This window comes from Orcinus orca, chromosome 7, assembly GCF_937001465.1.
Source record: "Orcinus orca chromosome 7, mOrcOrc1.1, whole genome shotgun sequence".
In the NCBI taxonomy this organism is placed as follows: Eukaryota; Metazoa; Chordata; class Mammalia; order Artiodactyla; family Delphinidae; genus Orcinus; species Orcinus orca.
The window spans coordinates 87,817,815-87,834,739 of NC_064565.1; the positions used below are offsets into that span (position 1 = coordinate 87,817,815).

At 38.0% G+C, this 16,925-nt stretch overlaps 1 protein-coding gene across 1 annotated transcript in view; it reads right to left on the minus strand.

The window, feature by feature from the left end:
• ICA1L (islet cell autoantigen 1 like) overlaps positions 1-16,925 on the minus strand; it is a 69,077-nt gene that overhangs the window by 11,116 nt on the left and 41,036 nt on the right. The window contains exons 8-10 of the mRNA XM_004262838.4: positions 16,281-16,366; positions 13,588-13,631; positions 2,651-2,725 (exon numbers count right to left, since the gene is read on the minus strand). Coding sequence (XP_004262886.1) covers positions 2,651-2,725; positions 13,588-13,631; positions 16,281-16,366 — 205 coding nt within the window. The remainder of the gene's footprint in view (positions 1-2,650; positions 2,726-13,587; positions 13,632-16,280; positions 16,367-16,925) is intronic.

Consider the following 16,925-nt stretch of genomic DNA (forward strand, 5'->3'; position numbering starts at 1 on the left):
TGTAAGACAGAAACAGGAAATGCAAGGAGAAACTGAAACAAATTAAAAATAGGAGACTTTAATATACTACTCTCAGTAAAAAAACAGGCCAAGAGGACAAAAGTAAAGATATAAAAGATCTAAACAGCATAAAAAAACACGGTAGTTACTTTTGAATATAAGCAAACCTAATAGAAAATGTACCTTTTTCTCAGGCAAACACTGAAAATTCATAGAAATCAATTACAACTAAGGCACACACACAAATCAGTTTCTTAAAATAGAAATATTACGAACAACATACTCTGATTATAATGCAATAAAATGAGACAACTTTTTTAATGAAACCAGAAAGATAAAAATCTCTTCCACTTGCACATTTTTATACCTTCTATTAAACAATTCTTGGTTGGAAGGGTAATGGAATTTCAGAAAAATGATAAAGAAGACATTTCACATCATAATCCATGGGATATTTAAATAACAACTAACATGAAAAATCATGACCCTAAATATCAATAAAATATAATTAATAAATAAATATTTATCATTATCAATAAAAATGAAAGATAGGGGCTTCCAGCATGATAGAATGATGAGGTCTAGGGACCCGCACGTCAGTTTTAAGTAACTGGTGAAAATGATTTTAAAAACAACCATTTAAAGTCTCTGGAAGTTGTTCCAAGGACACACACCAAGTGTAGAAATATTTACTCAAGAAAATCTATTAAAATTTAGAAAGAATGAAAGACTTGAACTAAGAACTACTCTCTTCCACCCACTTCTCAATTCAGCCAGATGAAAATTCGCTCTAGCCTGGCGGGAGTGGGGGAGTAGGAGAAGGATTAATTGCAAACAAGCATGAGAGAATTTGGGGGTAATGGGAATAGTCTAATAGTCAATTGTGATGGTTGCACAACTCTATAAATTTACTAAAAGTCATTGGATTTTATACTTACAATGGGTGAATTTTATGGTACTTAAATTATAGCTTGATAAAGCTGTTAAAAAATCAAGAGAGTTTGTACAACTCTATGTAAATAAATTAGAAAACCTAGACAAAATGAATAATTTCTGAGAAAAATATAATTTACTAAAATTGGTCCCAGTACAGATAGAAAGCTTAAACAGATCAATTTCCATAGAGAAGAAAACACAAAAAATCATAGGCCTAGATGTTTTCACAGGGCATAGATGCTGAAAAACCTGTTGGCAAAATTCAACAATCATTCCTAATAAAAACTCTTGAGAAAACAGGAATGTATGGATACTTAACACTGTCAAATATATACCTCAGTCCAAAAGCTAGCGTCTTAATTAATTCAGAAACAGTACAGGCATTGACACTAAGATCAGGAACAATACTATTTCACATTGTTCTGGTGGTAGTAACCAATGCAATTAAACAAAAGAAATTAATTACAGTCACAAGAATTGATGAAGAAAAAACAGGACTATCTCTATTTGCAGAAGACATGATGGTATACCTGGAATGTTCCAGAAAATCAATGATAAAACTAACTCAAACTATAAGCAAGTTCAGCAAGGTAGCAGGATATATGGTTAACATGCAAAAATTGTATCAATACACAAAATAATAACCAGTTAAAAGATAAAATGGAAAGAAAATGTCATTTATAACGGCAATAAAAGAAATAAAATATTCAGAAATAAACTTAACAAGAAATGTTCAAAACCTCTAAGAAAAAACTATATCTGAAAGATAGACAAGTAAACTTTAATAGAAAGATGCCCTTTGTTTCTGCTTAGGATGTCTTGACATCAGCAAGCTGTCAGTTTTCATATTTAATGTGATCACAATAAAAGTATCAATGAGTTTTTTTATGGAGCTAGACAGTTTGATATAAAACTCATATTGAAAAATAAACATGCAAGAATAGTTAAGAAAATAATGAAACAAAGAGGAAGATACTAGTCCCACCAGATACAAAAACACACAAAAAAGTTTCTATGAAAGTCCAGAAATAGACTCAAATACATATAGAAATCTAGCATATGATTGGAAGTTATTTCAAATTACTGGGGCAAACATGGCATTTAAAAAAATAATATAAAGGATAGCCATTTGCAAAAAGATAACATTTAATCCATTGTTAACGCCATATTGCATGAATAAACTCCAAATGAATTGGAGATCTAAATATAAAAAATAAAACTATACAAATATTAGAAGAAAAATAAACGAACTCCTCTAACCTGGGTTTTGCATATGACAAAAACCAGATCCAATAAAATAAAAGATTAATAAATTTGACTACATAAAATGTTTAAAACTTTTTCATGGCAAGAAGCAACTATAGGAAAAGTCGAAAGACAAACTAGGAGAAAATGTTTGCAATGCTTGGCAGAGACATTCAAGGTAGTATTTACTGAGTACCTACATTGCTGGATGGTAGAGACACATGAGACAGTAAGATAAACACAGTGCCACATGTCCTCACAGTTACAGAGATACATTCCACAGGGCCGAAACATACAGAATAAGCAATTATTTAATTTCCATTGGCATGTGCTACAAAGTAGAAGTATAGGATTGCATTCCTGTGTAGAGACCTATACAGATTTTCATGTTATGGAAATAAATATTAAATAAAAACTAAAGAATTTTAAATAATAAATTATCCATATATATAGTGAAATTATAATTTACCATTTTCAGAGTTAGAAAACTGAGGTGCTCCAAATTCTCTTATTCCAGAATGTTTTTCCTTGTGATCTTCAGTTGCTGAAACAAAAGCACATAAAAGATAGCTGAACAAGAAGAAATTTAGCATGCTTATTTACTATAGTTTTTTTTTTTTTTTTGCGGTACGCGGGCCTTTCCCGTTGCGGCACACAGGCTCCGATGCGCAGGCTCAGCGGCCATGGCTCACGGGCCCAGCCGCTCCGCGGCATGTGGGATCCTCCCGGACCGGGGCACGAATCCGTGTCCCCTGCATCGGCAGGCAGACTCTCAACCACTGCACCACCAGGGAAGCCCCCCTACTATAGTATTTTATGATAATGTGACCAAACTGTTCAACTGACCACATCAGATTATAATACATATATCTAAAAATTTAAAGAACCATATATAAAGACCACATATGTATATATATAACACTATATATATATACAAATAAATTTGTAATACCCACAGGTATTCAGGTCCTCTGTTATATCTATGCCCTCTTGAAAGTTAAAAGTTTTCATATTCCATGTAAATTGGTGCAGTGGCTATGGAAAACAATATGGAGGTTCCTCAAAAAATTTAAAAATAGAACTACCATATAATCCAACAATGCCACTTCTGGGTATTTATCCAAAAAAATGAAAACACTATTTCAAAAAGTTAAATGCACCCCCATGTTCATTGCAGCATTATTTACAATAGTCAAGATATGGAAACAACCTAAGTGTCCATCGATGGGTGAATGGATAAAGAAAATGTGGTTCATATACACAATAGAACATTATTCAGCCATAAAAAAATGAATGATATCTTACCATCTGCAATGACATGGATGGACTTTGAGGGCATTATGCTAAGTGAAATAAGTCAGAGAAAGACGAATACTGTACCATCTCACTTATATGTGGAATCTAAAGAACGAACAAAACCCGAGCTCACAGATGTAGAGAACAGTGCTGGAGGCCAGAGGCAGAGGCAGGGGTGGAGGCAAAATGAGCGGAGGGAGTCAAAAGGCACAAAACTTCCAAATAAATAAGTCATAACGATGTAATGTACAGCATGTCGACTATAGTTAATACTGTAGTGCATATGTGAAAGTTGCTAAGACAGTAAATCTTAAAAGTTTTCATCACAAGAAAAAATTTGTAACTGTGTATGAGGATGGATGTTAACTAGACTTACTGTGGTGATCATTTTGCAGTGTATACATATAGCCAAGCACCATGTTGTACACCTGAAACTAACACAATGTTATATGTCAATTATACCTCAATTAAATAAAGTTTTTCACATTCCAAAGCCTATTCCTTCCCTGGTGGATTTGTTCTCATTCTATAGTCTCCGAAAGGCCATTTTATACAGCTGACCCTAACAATAAGGGTTTGAATTACACAGGTCCACTTATATGTGGATTTTTTCAATAAATACACTGGAAAAATTTTTGGAGATTTGTGACAATTTGAAAAAACTCACAGAAGAACCTCACAGTCAAGAAATATCAAAATCATTAAGAAAAAGTTAGGTATGTCATGAATGCATAAAATATATGTACATACTAGTCTATTTTTATCATTTACTACCATAAAATACACACAAATCTATTATAAAAAGTTAAAATTTATCAAAACTTATGCACACAAACATTGATATGGCACAATTTGCAGCTGAGAGAAATGTAAACAAACGTAAAGATGCAGTAATTAAATCATAACTGCATAAAATTAACTGTAGTAATTTCATAGCCACCTCCGGTTGCTACTGCAGTGAGTTCAAGTGTTGGGAGTATCAGCTTAAAATGCCGTGTGACACTAATCATCGCCACACGACCATTTCCTTTCTCCAATAAATTGTGTATCACAGTAAAAACTGATCTCTCAAGTCTTGCGTATTTTTCATGTTTACGGTAATACTGTAAACTCTGAATAACACCACGGGACCCATAGGAAGTGCCACTAGTGATGCTGGAAGTGTTTCCAAGAAGCACAGAAAATTACAAGAAAATGTTGAAATGCTTGGTATGTATCATAGATTGAGGTATGCAGCTGCAGTTGCCCATTTCAAGATAAATGAATCCAGCGTAAGGACCATTGTAAAAAAAAACAAAAGGAAATTCATGAAGCCATCACTGCAGCTGTGCCAGCAGGTGCAAAAACCTCGCATATTTGGTAAAGTACCTTTTTATCCCGTATTAAAAATGCAGTTTTGGGCTTCCCTGGTGGCGCAGTGGTTGAGAGTCCGCCTGCCGATGCAGGGGACACGGGTTCGTGCCCCAGTCCGGGAAGATCCCACATGCCGCGGAGCGGCTGGGCCCGTGAGCCATGGCCGCTGAGCCTGAGCATCCAGAGCCTGTGCTCCGCAATGGGAGAGGCTGCAACAGTGAGAGGCCCACGTACCGCAAAAAAAAAAAAAAAAAAAAAATGCAGCTTTTATGTGGGTGCAGGATTGCTATAAGGCGTACCTATAGACTAATATGATTTGAGAAAAAGCAAAGTCATTATATGACAATCTAAAGCAAAAGGAAGGTGATGGATCTAATGCTGGAGAATTCAATGACAGTGAAGGATGGTTTGATAATTTTTAAAAGGGGTTTGGCTTAAAAAAGGTCAAGATAACAGGAGAAACTGTGTTGAAAAAGATACAGCAGACGAGTTCCCAGATGACATTAAGAAAGTCATTGATATGAAAGGATATCTGCCTGAACGGGTTTTTAATACAGACAAAACTGTCCTATTCTGGTAAAAAAATGCCACTAGGGACATTTATTAGTAAGGAAGAGGAGTGAGCACCAGGATTTAAGGCAGGAATGGATAGGCTAACTCTTCTGTTTTGTGCAAATGCAGTCAGATGCATGATCAGGACTGCCCTCATCTATAAAGCTGCTAACCCCCAAGCCTTGAAGGGAAAAGGTAAACACCAGCTGCCAGTCTTCTGGCTGTACAACAAGAAGGACTGGACCATGAAAACCCTTTTTCTGAATCGGTTTCACTGATGCTTTGTCCCTGAAGTCAGGAAGTTCCTTGCCAGGAAGGGACTGACTTCTAAAGTTCTTTTGAAATTGGACAATGCCCCTGGCCATCCAGAGCCCCAGAGTTAACACCGAAGGCATCCAAACAGTCTAGCAGTTACACTAGGCTACAATAATGCAATCATATTGCTGCTTCTTTGTTAGAGACGCATGAATCGTTACACCTGTAAATAAATATGAATCTTTTTCACATTATCTTTTTATTTTTGATGTCTAGTGTTAGTAATACATATAATATCTACAGTGTTTTCTATTATGTAAGACAATATTGATGTAGGTACTGATAGATGACCCATCTTGTAAACAATGTAAATGTACTGTATTCATAAATACAGCGCAGTACTGTAAAGGTATTTTATCTTCCTTATAATTTTTTTTTTAATTTTAATTTATTTTTGGCTACATTGGGTCTTCATTGCTGCTTGCGGGCTTTCTCTAGTGGCAGCGAGCGGGGGCTATTCTTTGTTGCGGTGTACGGGCTTCTCATTGCGGTGGCTTCTCTTTTTGTGGAGCACGGGCTCTAGGCGCGCGGGCTTTAGTTGCGGCACACAGGCTCAGTAGTTGTGGCTAACGGGCTCTAGAGCACAGGCTCAGTAGTTGTGGCACACGAGCTTAGTTGCTCCGTGGCATGTGGGATCTTCCCGAACCCATATCCCCTGCACTGGCAGGCGGATTCTCAATACCTGGGGAAGCCCCAGGTATTCATTTTATGTTGAATGAATGAATGAATGATTGGATATGTTGTGCTTTTTTTTCAAATCCGTGATAATTCATTACATAGCAATAGAAAACAAATACACTTAATACATTATTACTTGAGGTTATTCCTTGAGGCTTATAATTTTTCAAGTTAATAACACATGTGTAATATTCCCCATGCTGCCTTCTACTGGTTTATTTGCTCATGTCTGTATCAGACTCAGGATTTCCTGGTGGAGGAGTGGAGCTGGTCATCTCTGTGTTCCCTGGGCCTAGCACAGGCCTTGGACAGATGCTCTAAGACGAGCTGACACTTGGCAAAACTGTGAAGTTGATGCAATTTTTGTGCCAAACTTCCATATCCTATACTGCATGGTTTGGGGACCTGGAAACTAGTAACAGCTAATGTGGCTGCAGAGCTTACTGAGTGCCTGGCGCTTTTCTCAGGGCTTGGTGCACCTTAACCTTGGTGATCCTCATAAAAACCCTACCGGATGCCACCATAACCATGGCATCCCCACCTTGCAGATGAGGCACTAGTAAGGCAAGAAGTCGAGTAACTTGCTCAAGGTCACACAATTAATTAACAGTGGAGCTCAGGTTCAAACCAGACAGCCTGGCTCAAATCTGTGTTCCTAACAGGGTATGTTGTACTTTTAATTCAAAGGCTGCTTTATTCTTCTAAGAGCTGTGCATAGCTGTGAGCAGCATCTCCACATTTCTCATTTAGAGTAGTGATTTCATATGAAGGGAAAGATCAAACGTACGTACTTAAAAGACAGCATATTTTTTTAATGTTTAACATTAAAAAATCAAACATACAAACAAAAGACCCATAGGCAAACATTTTTTTAAAAAATTATCTCTAAGTTTTGGGCCTATATTGGGATAAATTATGCCCTATTACTACACTAGGAGCCAGTTTCTTAGAGTCTGTTTCCCACATCTCTACCTAATTTGCAACCCAGTATAGACAGAGACCAAAAAAAAAAAAAAACCTCCAAGGTAGGGAATTCCCTGGTGGACCAGGAGTTAGGACTTGGCATTTTCACTGCTGGGGCCAGGGTTTGATCCCTGGTTGGGGAACTAAGATTCCTCATGCTATGCAGTGTGGCAAAAAAAAAAGAATGACAAAAAAAAAAAAAATCCAAGATTTTTATATCTTCAACTATTATTAGGACCATTTTTTTTTTTTTGCGGTACACGGGCCTCTCACTGTTGTGGCCTCTCCCGTTGCAGAGCACAGGCTCTGGACCCACAGGCTCAGCGGCCACGGCTCACGGGCCGAGCCGCTCCGCGGCATGTGAGATCTTCCCAGACCCGGGCATGAACCCGTGTCCCCTGCATCGGCAGGCGGACTCTCAACCACTGTGCCACCAGGGAAGCCCCAGGACCATTTTTAATTAAAAAAAATTTCTATTGCAATATAGTTGATGTACAATATTATATGTTACAAGTGTACAACATAGTGGTTCATAATTTTTAAAGGTTATGCTCCATTTATAATTATTATAAAAGGTTGACTATATTCCCTGTGTTGTACAATGTATACTTGCAGCTTATTTATTTTATACACAGTAGTTTGTACCTCTTAATCCCTTAGCCCTATTTTTCCCCTCCCCTCCTCCTTCTCCCCACTGGTAACTACTAGTTGGTTCTCTATATCTGTGTGCCTGGGGTTTTTTTGTTATGTTCACTAGTGTGTTGTATTTTTTAGATTCTACATATATGTGACATCATAGTATTTGTCTTTCTCTGTCTGACTTATTTCACTTAGCAGAATACCCTCTAAGTCCATCCATGTTGTTGCAAATGGCAAAATTTCATTCTTTTTTATGACTGGGTACATATACACTACATCTTCTTTATCCTTTCATCTATTGATGGACATTTAGGTTGCTTCCACATCTTGGCAATTGTAAGTAATGCTGCTATGAACATTGAAATGCATGTATCTTTTTGAATAACTGTTTTGGGTTTTTTTTGCATATATACCCAGGAGTGGAATTGCTGGGTCATATGGCAGCCTTATTTTTAGTTTTTGGAGAAACCTCTATACATTTTTCCACAGTGGCTGCACCAATTTACATTCCCACCAGCAGTGTACGAGGATTCCCTTTTCCCCATATTCTCACCAACATTTGTTATTTGTGGTCTTTTTGATGATAGCCATTCTGACAGGTGTGAGGTGATATCTCATTATAGTTTTAATTTGCATTTTTCTGATGATCAACAATGCTGAGCATATTTTCGTGTTCCTGTTGGCCAACTGTATGTCTTCTTCGGAAAGATGTCTATTCAGGTCTTCTGCCCATTTTTAAATTAGGTTTTTTTTTGATGTTGAGTTGTATGAGCTGTTTATGTATTTTGGATAACAACCCCTTATCGGTCATATCATTTGCAAATTTTTTCTCCTATTGCATAAGTTGCCTTTTCATTTTGTTGATGGTTTCCTTTGCTGTGCAAAAGTTTTTAAGTTTGATTAGGTCCCACGCGTTTATTTTTGCTTTTATTTCCCTTGCTTTAGGAGATGAATCCAAAAAAATATTGCTATGATTTATGTCAAAGAGTGTTCTGCATATGTCTTCCTCTAGGACTTCTATGGTTTCCAGCCTTACATTTAGGTCTTCAATCCATTTTGAGTTTATTTTTGCCATTGGCAGCAATGTGGATGGACTTGGAGGCTATTAAGCTAAGTGAAATAAGTCAGACAGAGAAAGACAAATACTATGATGTCACTTATATGTGGAATCTAAAAAGTACAACAAACTAGTGAACATAACAAAAAATCCCAGGCACACAGATATAGAGAACCAACTAGTAGTTACCAGTAGGGAGAGGGAAGAGGGAAGTGCAAGTTTGGGGTATGACGTTAAAAGGTACAAACTATTACATGTAAAATAGCTATAAAGATATATTGTAAAAAAGCTATATAGCTTTGTAAAAAAGCTATAAGGATATATTGTATAACACAGAGAATATAGCCTATATATATATATTTTTTTTTTTTGGCCAATATTTTACAATAACTGGTGGGTTGGCCAAAAAGTTCGTTTGGGTTTTTCCATAAGATGTTATGGAAAAACCCGAAATAACTTTTTGGCCAATCCAATATAAATGGAGCATAACCTTTAAAAATTGTGAATCACTACGTTGTACACTGTAACATATAATATTGTACATAAACTATACTTCAATAAAAGAAGGGATATAACTGCTGATACAGCAGGCTTCAAAAGACAAAATAATACTATAGATGGATGGTGAAACTACAACAATGTCCATTATATTTCACTTATGACTGTTAAAAAAAAATGTTCTCTACTTAGGTACAGGATTATGCATGCAAAATTAGCTAACCTTGGAATTAGCTAACATAATTCTGAAGGTATGTTAGATATATGAGCTCATGATTATTACAGCTTCTTAGTTTCTTTTATCAATATGGTCTGTATTTATGTGTATACTTAAAAATACCTATCACATTTATTGGATGCCTACTGTGTGCTATATAGTTGATAAATATATCTAGCCCTAATGTCTTGCAAGGCAGGACTGTATGACTCATTTTTCAGATAAGAAAAATGAGAGGCATAAATGACTTGTTTTAAAAAAAAGCCAGCATTCAAACCCAGATTTTTCTGGCTCCAAAGCTAGAGTAATTCATATATATGTTGACTGTACATATAATATATATTTATTAAAAAATAAGAACACACAAAAAAATAAGAACACAAATTTAAATATGAGGATAATTTTGAAACAATCATACAACCCTGTGAAATGAATAGCTACACTAAAACACCTATCTTAGAGAAGACCAGAATTCCCTAAAGAAGATAACTGGACCCTCTAATTAGGTACTGCTTGAAAGCTAACTCATTGCTGAGCATAGCCTCCAGTTCTGCCTGACCAGGAAGCCTGGACTGAGACCTGGGGCAGCTGCAGAGCATATCCTATTGCCTGCCCAGGCAGGGAAGCAAGTCAGCAGCCCCACCCAACAGGGGCGCATGGCCCCAGCCCACCTGACCAGGATGCCCTAAAAGGGACCCTGGGGAGCCTCCCAGCCTAGCTCACAGTACTGCCCAGCAGCACACCCCAGTCTATAGCCCTGCCTGGCAGCAGAGCCCAGCCTACGTCCATGCCCAGTTGCTGGGCACGTCCTGCAGTCTCACTTAGGCAGGGAGCCCAGTCAATGACACCCCCCAACTGTGGGGTACAGTATGAGGCCCCACCCTACCAGGAGGTCTGGCCAGCGACCTTGCCCAAAAGCCGAGCACAGCCATAGTCCTGCCCAATTATGAAACTCAGCCTGTGGCTCTGCCTGATCACAAAGTACAGGCTGAGGCTGCATCAGATTGTGAAGCCCTGCTGCAGCCCCACCTGCATGCAGAGGCCAGGCAGCAGCAGCATCTGGTGAGGGAGCACAGCCAGTGACCCTGCCTGACTGGAGGTGATTGTAGAGCCCAGCTAGTAACACTGTCTGACCCTAGAGCACAGCACCACCTTACCACAGAGCCCAGCCAGCAGAACTGCTTGAACACAGAGCCCAGCAAGCAGCCTGCCCACCTCCGCCACCTGAGAGCAGGGGCAGCAACTTCACCCAACCAGAGACTGTGACCCATTATAGTTAAACTGTCTAAAGTCAATGACAGAATTTTGAAAGCAGCAAGAGAAAAGTGACTTGTCACATTCAAGGGAAACCCTATAAAACCATAAGCAGATTTCTCTGGAGAAACTTTGCAGGCCGGGAGAGAGTGGGACGATATATCCAAAATATTGAAAAAAAAAAAAAACTGTCAAGGAAGAATACTGTATCAGCAGAGCTGTCCTTCAGAAATGAAGACCTGATAAAGACTTTCTCAAACAACCAAAAGTTGAGAAAGTTCATTACCACTAGACCTGCCTTACAAGAAATGCTAAAGGGCACTTTACAAGCTGAAATAAAAGGATGCAAATTAACCTTGTAAAAATGCATGAAATGTGTACAACTCATCAGTAAAGGTAAATATATAGTCATAGTCAGATTCTGTAATATTGTAACATTGGTGCATAAATCACTTTCAATTCCAGTTTAAAAGTTAAAAAAAACCATATTAAAAATAACTATAGTGGGCATCCCTGGTGGCGCAGTGGTTGAGGGTCCTCCTGCCGATGCAGGGGACACGGGTTCGTGCCCCGGTCCGGGAAGATCCCACATGCCGCAGAGTGGCTGGGCCCGTGAGCCATGGCCGCTGAGCCTGTGCGTCCGGAGCCTGTGCTCCGCAGCGGAAGAGGCCACAACAGTGAGAGGCCCGCGTACCGCAAAAAAAAAAAAAAAAAAAAAAAACTATAGTAATTTGTTATTGGACACACAATGTAAAAAACATGTAAACTGTAACATCAATAACCTAAAATGTGAGGGGAGAAGAAGTAGAAGTATAGAGTTTCTGTATGCTATCAAATTAAATTGTTATCAGCCTAAAATAATGTTATAAATATAAGACATTTTATTGTAAGCCTCATGGTAATCACCAAAAAAATACTGTAATAGGTACATAAAAAGTTAAGATAGAAGAATCAAAGCATACCACCACAAAAAGTCATCAAGTCACAAAGGAAGATACAAGAAAGGAATAAGGGAACAAAGGAACTACAAAACAGTCAGAAAACAATGAACAAAATGGCATTAGTAAATCCTTACCTATCAATAATTAAATGTAAATGGATTAAATTCTCCAATCAAAAGACATTTTAGGGCTTCCCTGGTGGCGCAGTGGTTGAGAGTCCACCTGCCGATGCAGGGGACACAGGTTCGTGCCCCGGTCCGGGAAGATCCCATATGCCGCGGAGCGGCTAGGCCCGTGAGCCATGGTCGCTGAGCCTGCGCGTCTGGAGCCTGTGCTCCACAACGGGAGAGGCCACAACAGTGAGAGGCCCGCGTACCACAAAAACAAACAAACAAACAAAAAAGAAAACTCCTTGACACTGGTCTTGGCAATGATTTTTGGTATATGACACAAAAAGCTCAAGACACAAAAGCAAAAATAAAAAAGTGGGACTACATCCAACTAAAAATCTCTGGGAAAAAAAAGAAGATCAAGAAAATGAAGCGGCAATCTACAGAATAGGTAAAATATCTGCACACCACAGATGTGATAAGGGGTTCATATCTAAAATATATAATGCACTCATATAACTCAATATTAAAAAAACCAACAACAGTAATCTGATTTTCAAAATAGGCAAAGTAGACATTTTTCCAACCAAAGACATATAAATGGCCAATAGGGACATGAAATGGTGTTCAACAGTACTAATGAAATCAAATACAAATCAAAACCACAATGAAATATCACCTCACGCCTGTTAGAATGGCTGTATAAAAAAGACAGGAGATAAATGCTGGTGCCGATGTGGAAAAAAAGGAAGCCTTGTGTACTGTTGGTGGGAATGTCTAAATTGGTATAGCCATTATGAAAAACAGTATGGAGGTTCCTCAAAAAATTAAAAATAGAACTACTATATGATCCAGCAATTCCACTTCAGGGTTTATATACAAAGGAAATGAAATCACTATCTCGAAGTGGCATCTGCACCCTCACGTTCATTGCTGCACTGGCTCACTACTGTTCAAGAGGGCATTATGTTAAGTGAAATAAGTCAGACAGAGGAAGACACTATGATCTCACTTAAATGTGAGATCTAAAAAAGCCGAACTCCTAGAGACAGAGAGTAGACTGGTGGTTGCTAGGGCCTGGGGGATGGGGGAAATGGGGAGATTGGCCAAAGGGTACAACCTTCCAGTTATAAGAAGAGTAAGTTCTGGGGATCTAACATATAGCATGGTAACTATAGTTAAAAACAATTGCTAAGAGAGTAAATCTTAAATGTTCTTATGCCCAAAATAAATATGGTAACTATGTGAGATGATAGATGTGTTAACTAATCTTATGGTGAAAATCATTTTGCAATACTAAAATATACCAAATCATCACACTGTGCACCTTAAACTTACAGTGTTACATGTCAATTACAGCTCCTCAATAAAGCTGGGAAAAAAAGGCGAACTCAAGTTTGTACAGAAGAGACTTACAAAGGGACTTAACATTTTTTAATTGAATGGATATTAACACAATCCCCAAAGGCTGTAACAAACTGTTTTGACATTTAAATGTGATCATTTCACATTTTAATGAATTTACCATCTTACCTGGTTCACTTCCCAAGCTCACTTCCTCATCTGAGAAAACTAACCTAAAGTAAAGACAAAAAAATCCAAAGGTTTTGGTTAAAATACATTTGGGATTCATACTCTACAAACAGTTTTATGTGGCTTAAAAAAATTTTTTTTTAAACTGTGGAGACATATAAAATAGTTGTCCGGTAGATCTCCTAAAATCTGTCTGAGACAAATCTTCTTCTCTAGAGCTACACAGACTGTAAAAATAATCCTTCACCTCTTATTCTTTCAATGTATATTTACTGAGTATTGATCAAGCACCAAGCACCGCGTTCAGCATGGTAAACGCTGTGCTAAATACTATACCACAGAGAACATCTGTCACCAACGCCATCAAGTATGAAGCTTAGTTTTCAAGCATTAAGAGGTTTTTTGCTCATCCCACTACTGGGCATATAACCTGAGAAAATCATAATTCAAAAAGAGACATGTACCACAATGTTCACTGCAGCACTATTTACAATAGCCAGGACATGGAAGCAGCCTAAGTGTCCATCGACAGACAAATGGATAAAGAAGATGTGGTACATACATACAATGGAATATTACTCAGCCATAAAAAGAAACGAAATTGAGTTATTTGTAGTGAGGTGGATGGACCTAGAGTGTGTCATACAGAGTGAAGTAAGTCAGAAAGAGAAAAACGCGTACCATATGCTAATGCATATGTATGGAATCTAAAAAAAATGGTACTGACGAACCTAGTGGCAGGGCAGGAATAAAGATGCAGACATAGAGAATGGACTTGAGGACACGGGGGTGGGGAGGGAAGCTGGGGAAAAGTGAGAATAGCATTGACATATATACCCTACCGAATGTAAAATAGATAGCTAGTGGCAAGCAGCTGCATAGCACAGGGAGATCAGCTCCGTGCTTTGCAAAGACCTAGAGGGGTGGGATAGGGAGGGTGGGAGGGAGGCTCAAGAGGGAGGGGATATGGGGATATATGTATGCGTATGGTTGATTTACTTTGTTGTACAACAGAAACTAACACAGCATTGTGAAGCAATTATACTCCAATAAAGATGTATAAAAAAAAGGTTTTGCTCAAGAATACTTGGGAACTAGAGGGAATGAAGAACTGCAGAAAAAATGGAGTACTCTATTTTGAACAACAAAGTGATGTTTACAAAAGAAGGCACATTTGCCTAAAACATTCCAAACCAATACTAATTTTGGAAATTTATATCATCCATCTGGTGTAATAATAAAAAAATGAAATAAAGAAATTGAACCAGATTTAGTTATTATTCCAGGGGTATAACCTCACAACTCTAGTATTGGAGGGTTTTTAAAAATAAGTCTTTAAAGACACTTAAAAAGCAATACAGTATTTATTTGCAAATACTACAAAATAAGCCTACAGAGGAAACAGATACTTTGATTTGGGATGAAATTTCCAACGACAGAATACATAGATGGTGTTTTAAACACTTTGAATGGAAGAGAAGGTGAAGTGCTTTGGAATCTGTTAGTTAACTCAAAAGGTAGCTTTCGGACTTCCCTGGTGGCGCAGTGGTTAAGAATCCGCCTGCCAATGCAGGAGACATGGGTTTGATCCCTGGCCTAGGAAGATCCCACATGTCGAGGAGCAACTAAGTCCGTGCACCACAACTACCGAGCCTGTGCTCTAGAGCCTCCGAGCCACAACTACTGAAGCCCGCGTGCCCAAAGCCCGTGCTCCACAACAAGAGAAGCCACCGCAATGAGAAGCTTGCACACCGCAACAAAGAGTAGCCCCCGCTTGACGCAGCTAGAGAAAGCCTGCGCGCAGCAACGAAGACCCAATGCAGCCAAAAATAAAATAAATAAATAAAAAATTTTTTAAAAGGTAGCTTTCATAATGCTGAAGATGTATGAGAAGATTCTGAATAAAACTTTCATAAAATGTGATAACGGAAATATTTACCAATTTAATATGCTTAATGTACAATTTTAAATGTCAATGTATAACTAAGTTAATACATTTAATTCATATCTATACATTTGATTGTGTAATCTATATACTAAAACATTTATATATCCAAGTTAGTAAAATAATTTGTATTTCCCCCTAGAGAAAAGGGTGAAATACTTATATTTCAGATCACCTTCCACTCAACAATATATGGTTGTCATTGTTTGGGCCTATTTCTGGGTTCGCTACTATACTCAGTGCAGTCTGGTTAAAATGACAAGTGGCAGTTCTGAAAGGAAAACAAAGGTAAGATGTAATTAAAGGGAAGGAAAGAGGCGACATGAAAGATGTGCACAGCAAGAGCCTCCATTTTCAGGTAACCAATCCCAGTCCCATCTGTGTTGTTCTGGAGACAGATTTTCAGTAGCTTCTGTCTCATAGCTGCTGACACCTGTCCCTTTCTTTTTCAAGCTGCCCCTTCTGGGATTCACTAGGTAAAGGCTCTTAATACAAGGCTCAGTCTCCCACACTATAGAATTTGGGTTTATCACCCAAACTGTTCTGTATTCCTATCATCAACTTTGCCTACCATGTTAAAAATGGGGGAGGGGGGTGGTAGGTTTCAAAACAAATGTTTAACGTTAATTGGAAAATTGACAGAGAAATAAGTATTCGGTAAACCAAAGAAGCAGCAACTCTTTCCAAATATATGGTACAATGGTATCCAGGACTTCCATAACATGATCTATAACTTTTGTCTGCTTACTTATTGAGGTTTTCCGGGAGAGAACTGTCTTCTATTCGTTCTTCCTTGTGGTCTTCAGTAAGCTTGACTGGAGTGCCTTGTAGTTGCTAAGGGTAAGAAATTCAATGTTAAGTAGATGCAAAGAATCTTGTTTCTCTCTTTGTGCAAACGAAAATGAGAACAAAAATTCTAGAGAACAATATAAAACAGGAAGAGTTTTAAAGTAGAGAGCGTGAGATATGGGAGATGTATGCTGATGTAATTTGACCCGAGCCCTGTGTCCTTTGTATCCTGGCAGCCTGTAGCCACTATGCACACCATGGGCCAGCCACAGGGTTCACCGCTCTGTGATATGCCAAAGAAAAAGAAGACTTACACTGTGTCGCCAGCCGGTACTGCAACGTTTTAAATACAACTAAAGATTTTCAACTTCAAGTCTAGTCTGAGCAGAAATTGGATGTTAAATTTCCCTAAATAGACAGTATGCTATACAGTAAAGCATTAACATAGAAAAAGTAAAAAACAAAACACATACACAACAACAAAAAACAAATTCAAGGGTATCTACCAAAAACAGAAGATGCTATGTCAGAACCTGACTTAAAAATCCATACTAAGCCCCTGTAATATACAGTTGCAGGATATGAACCCATCACAGATATCACA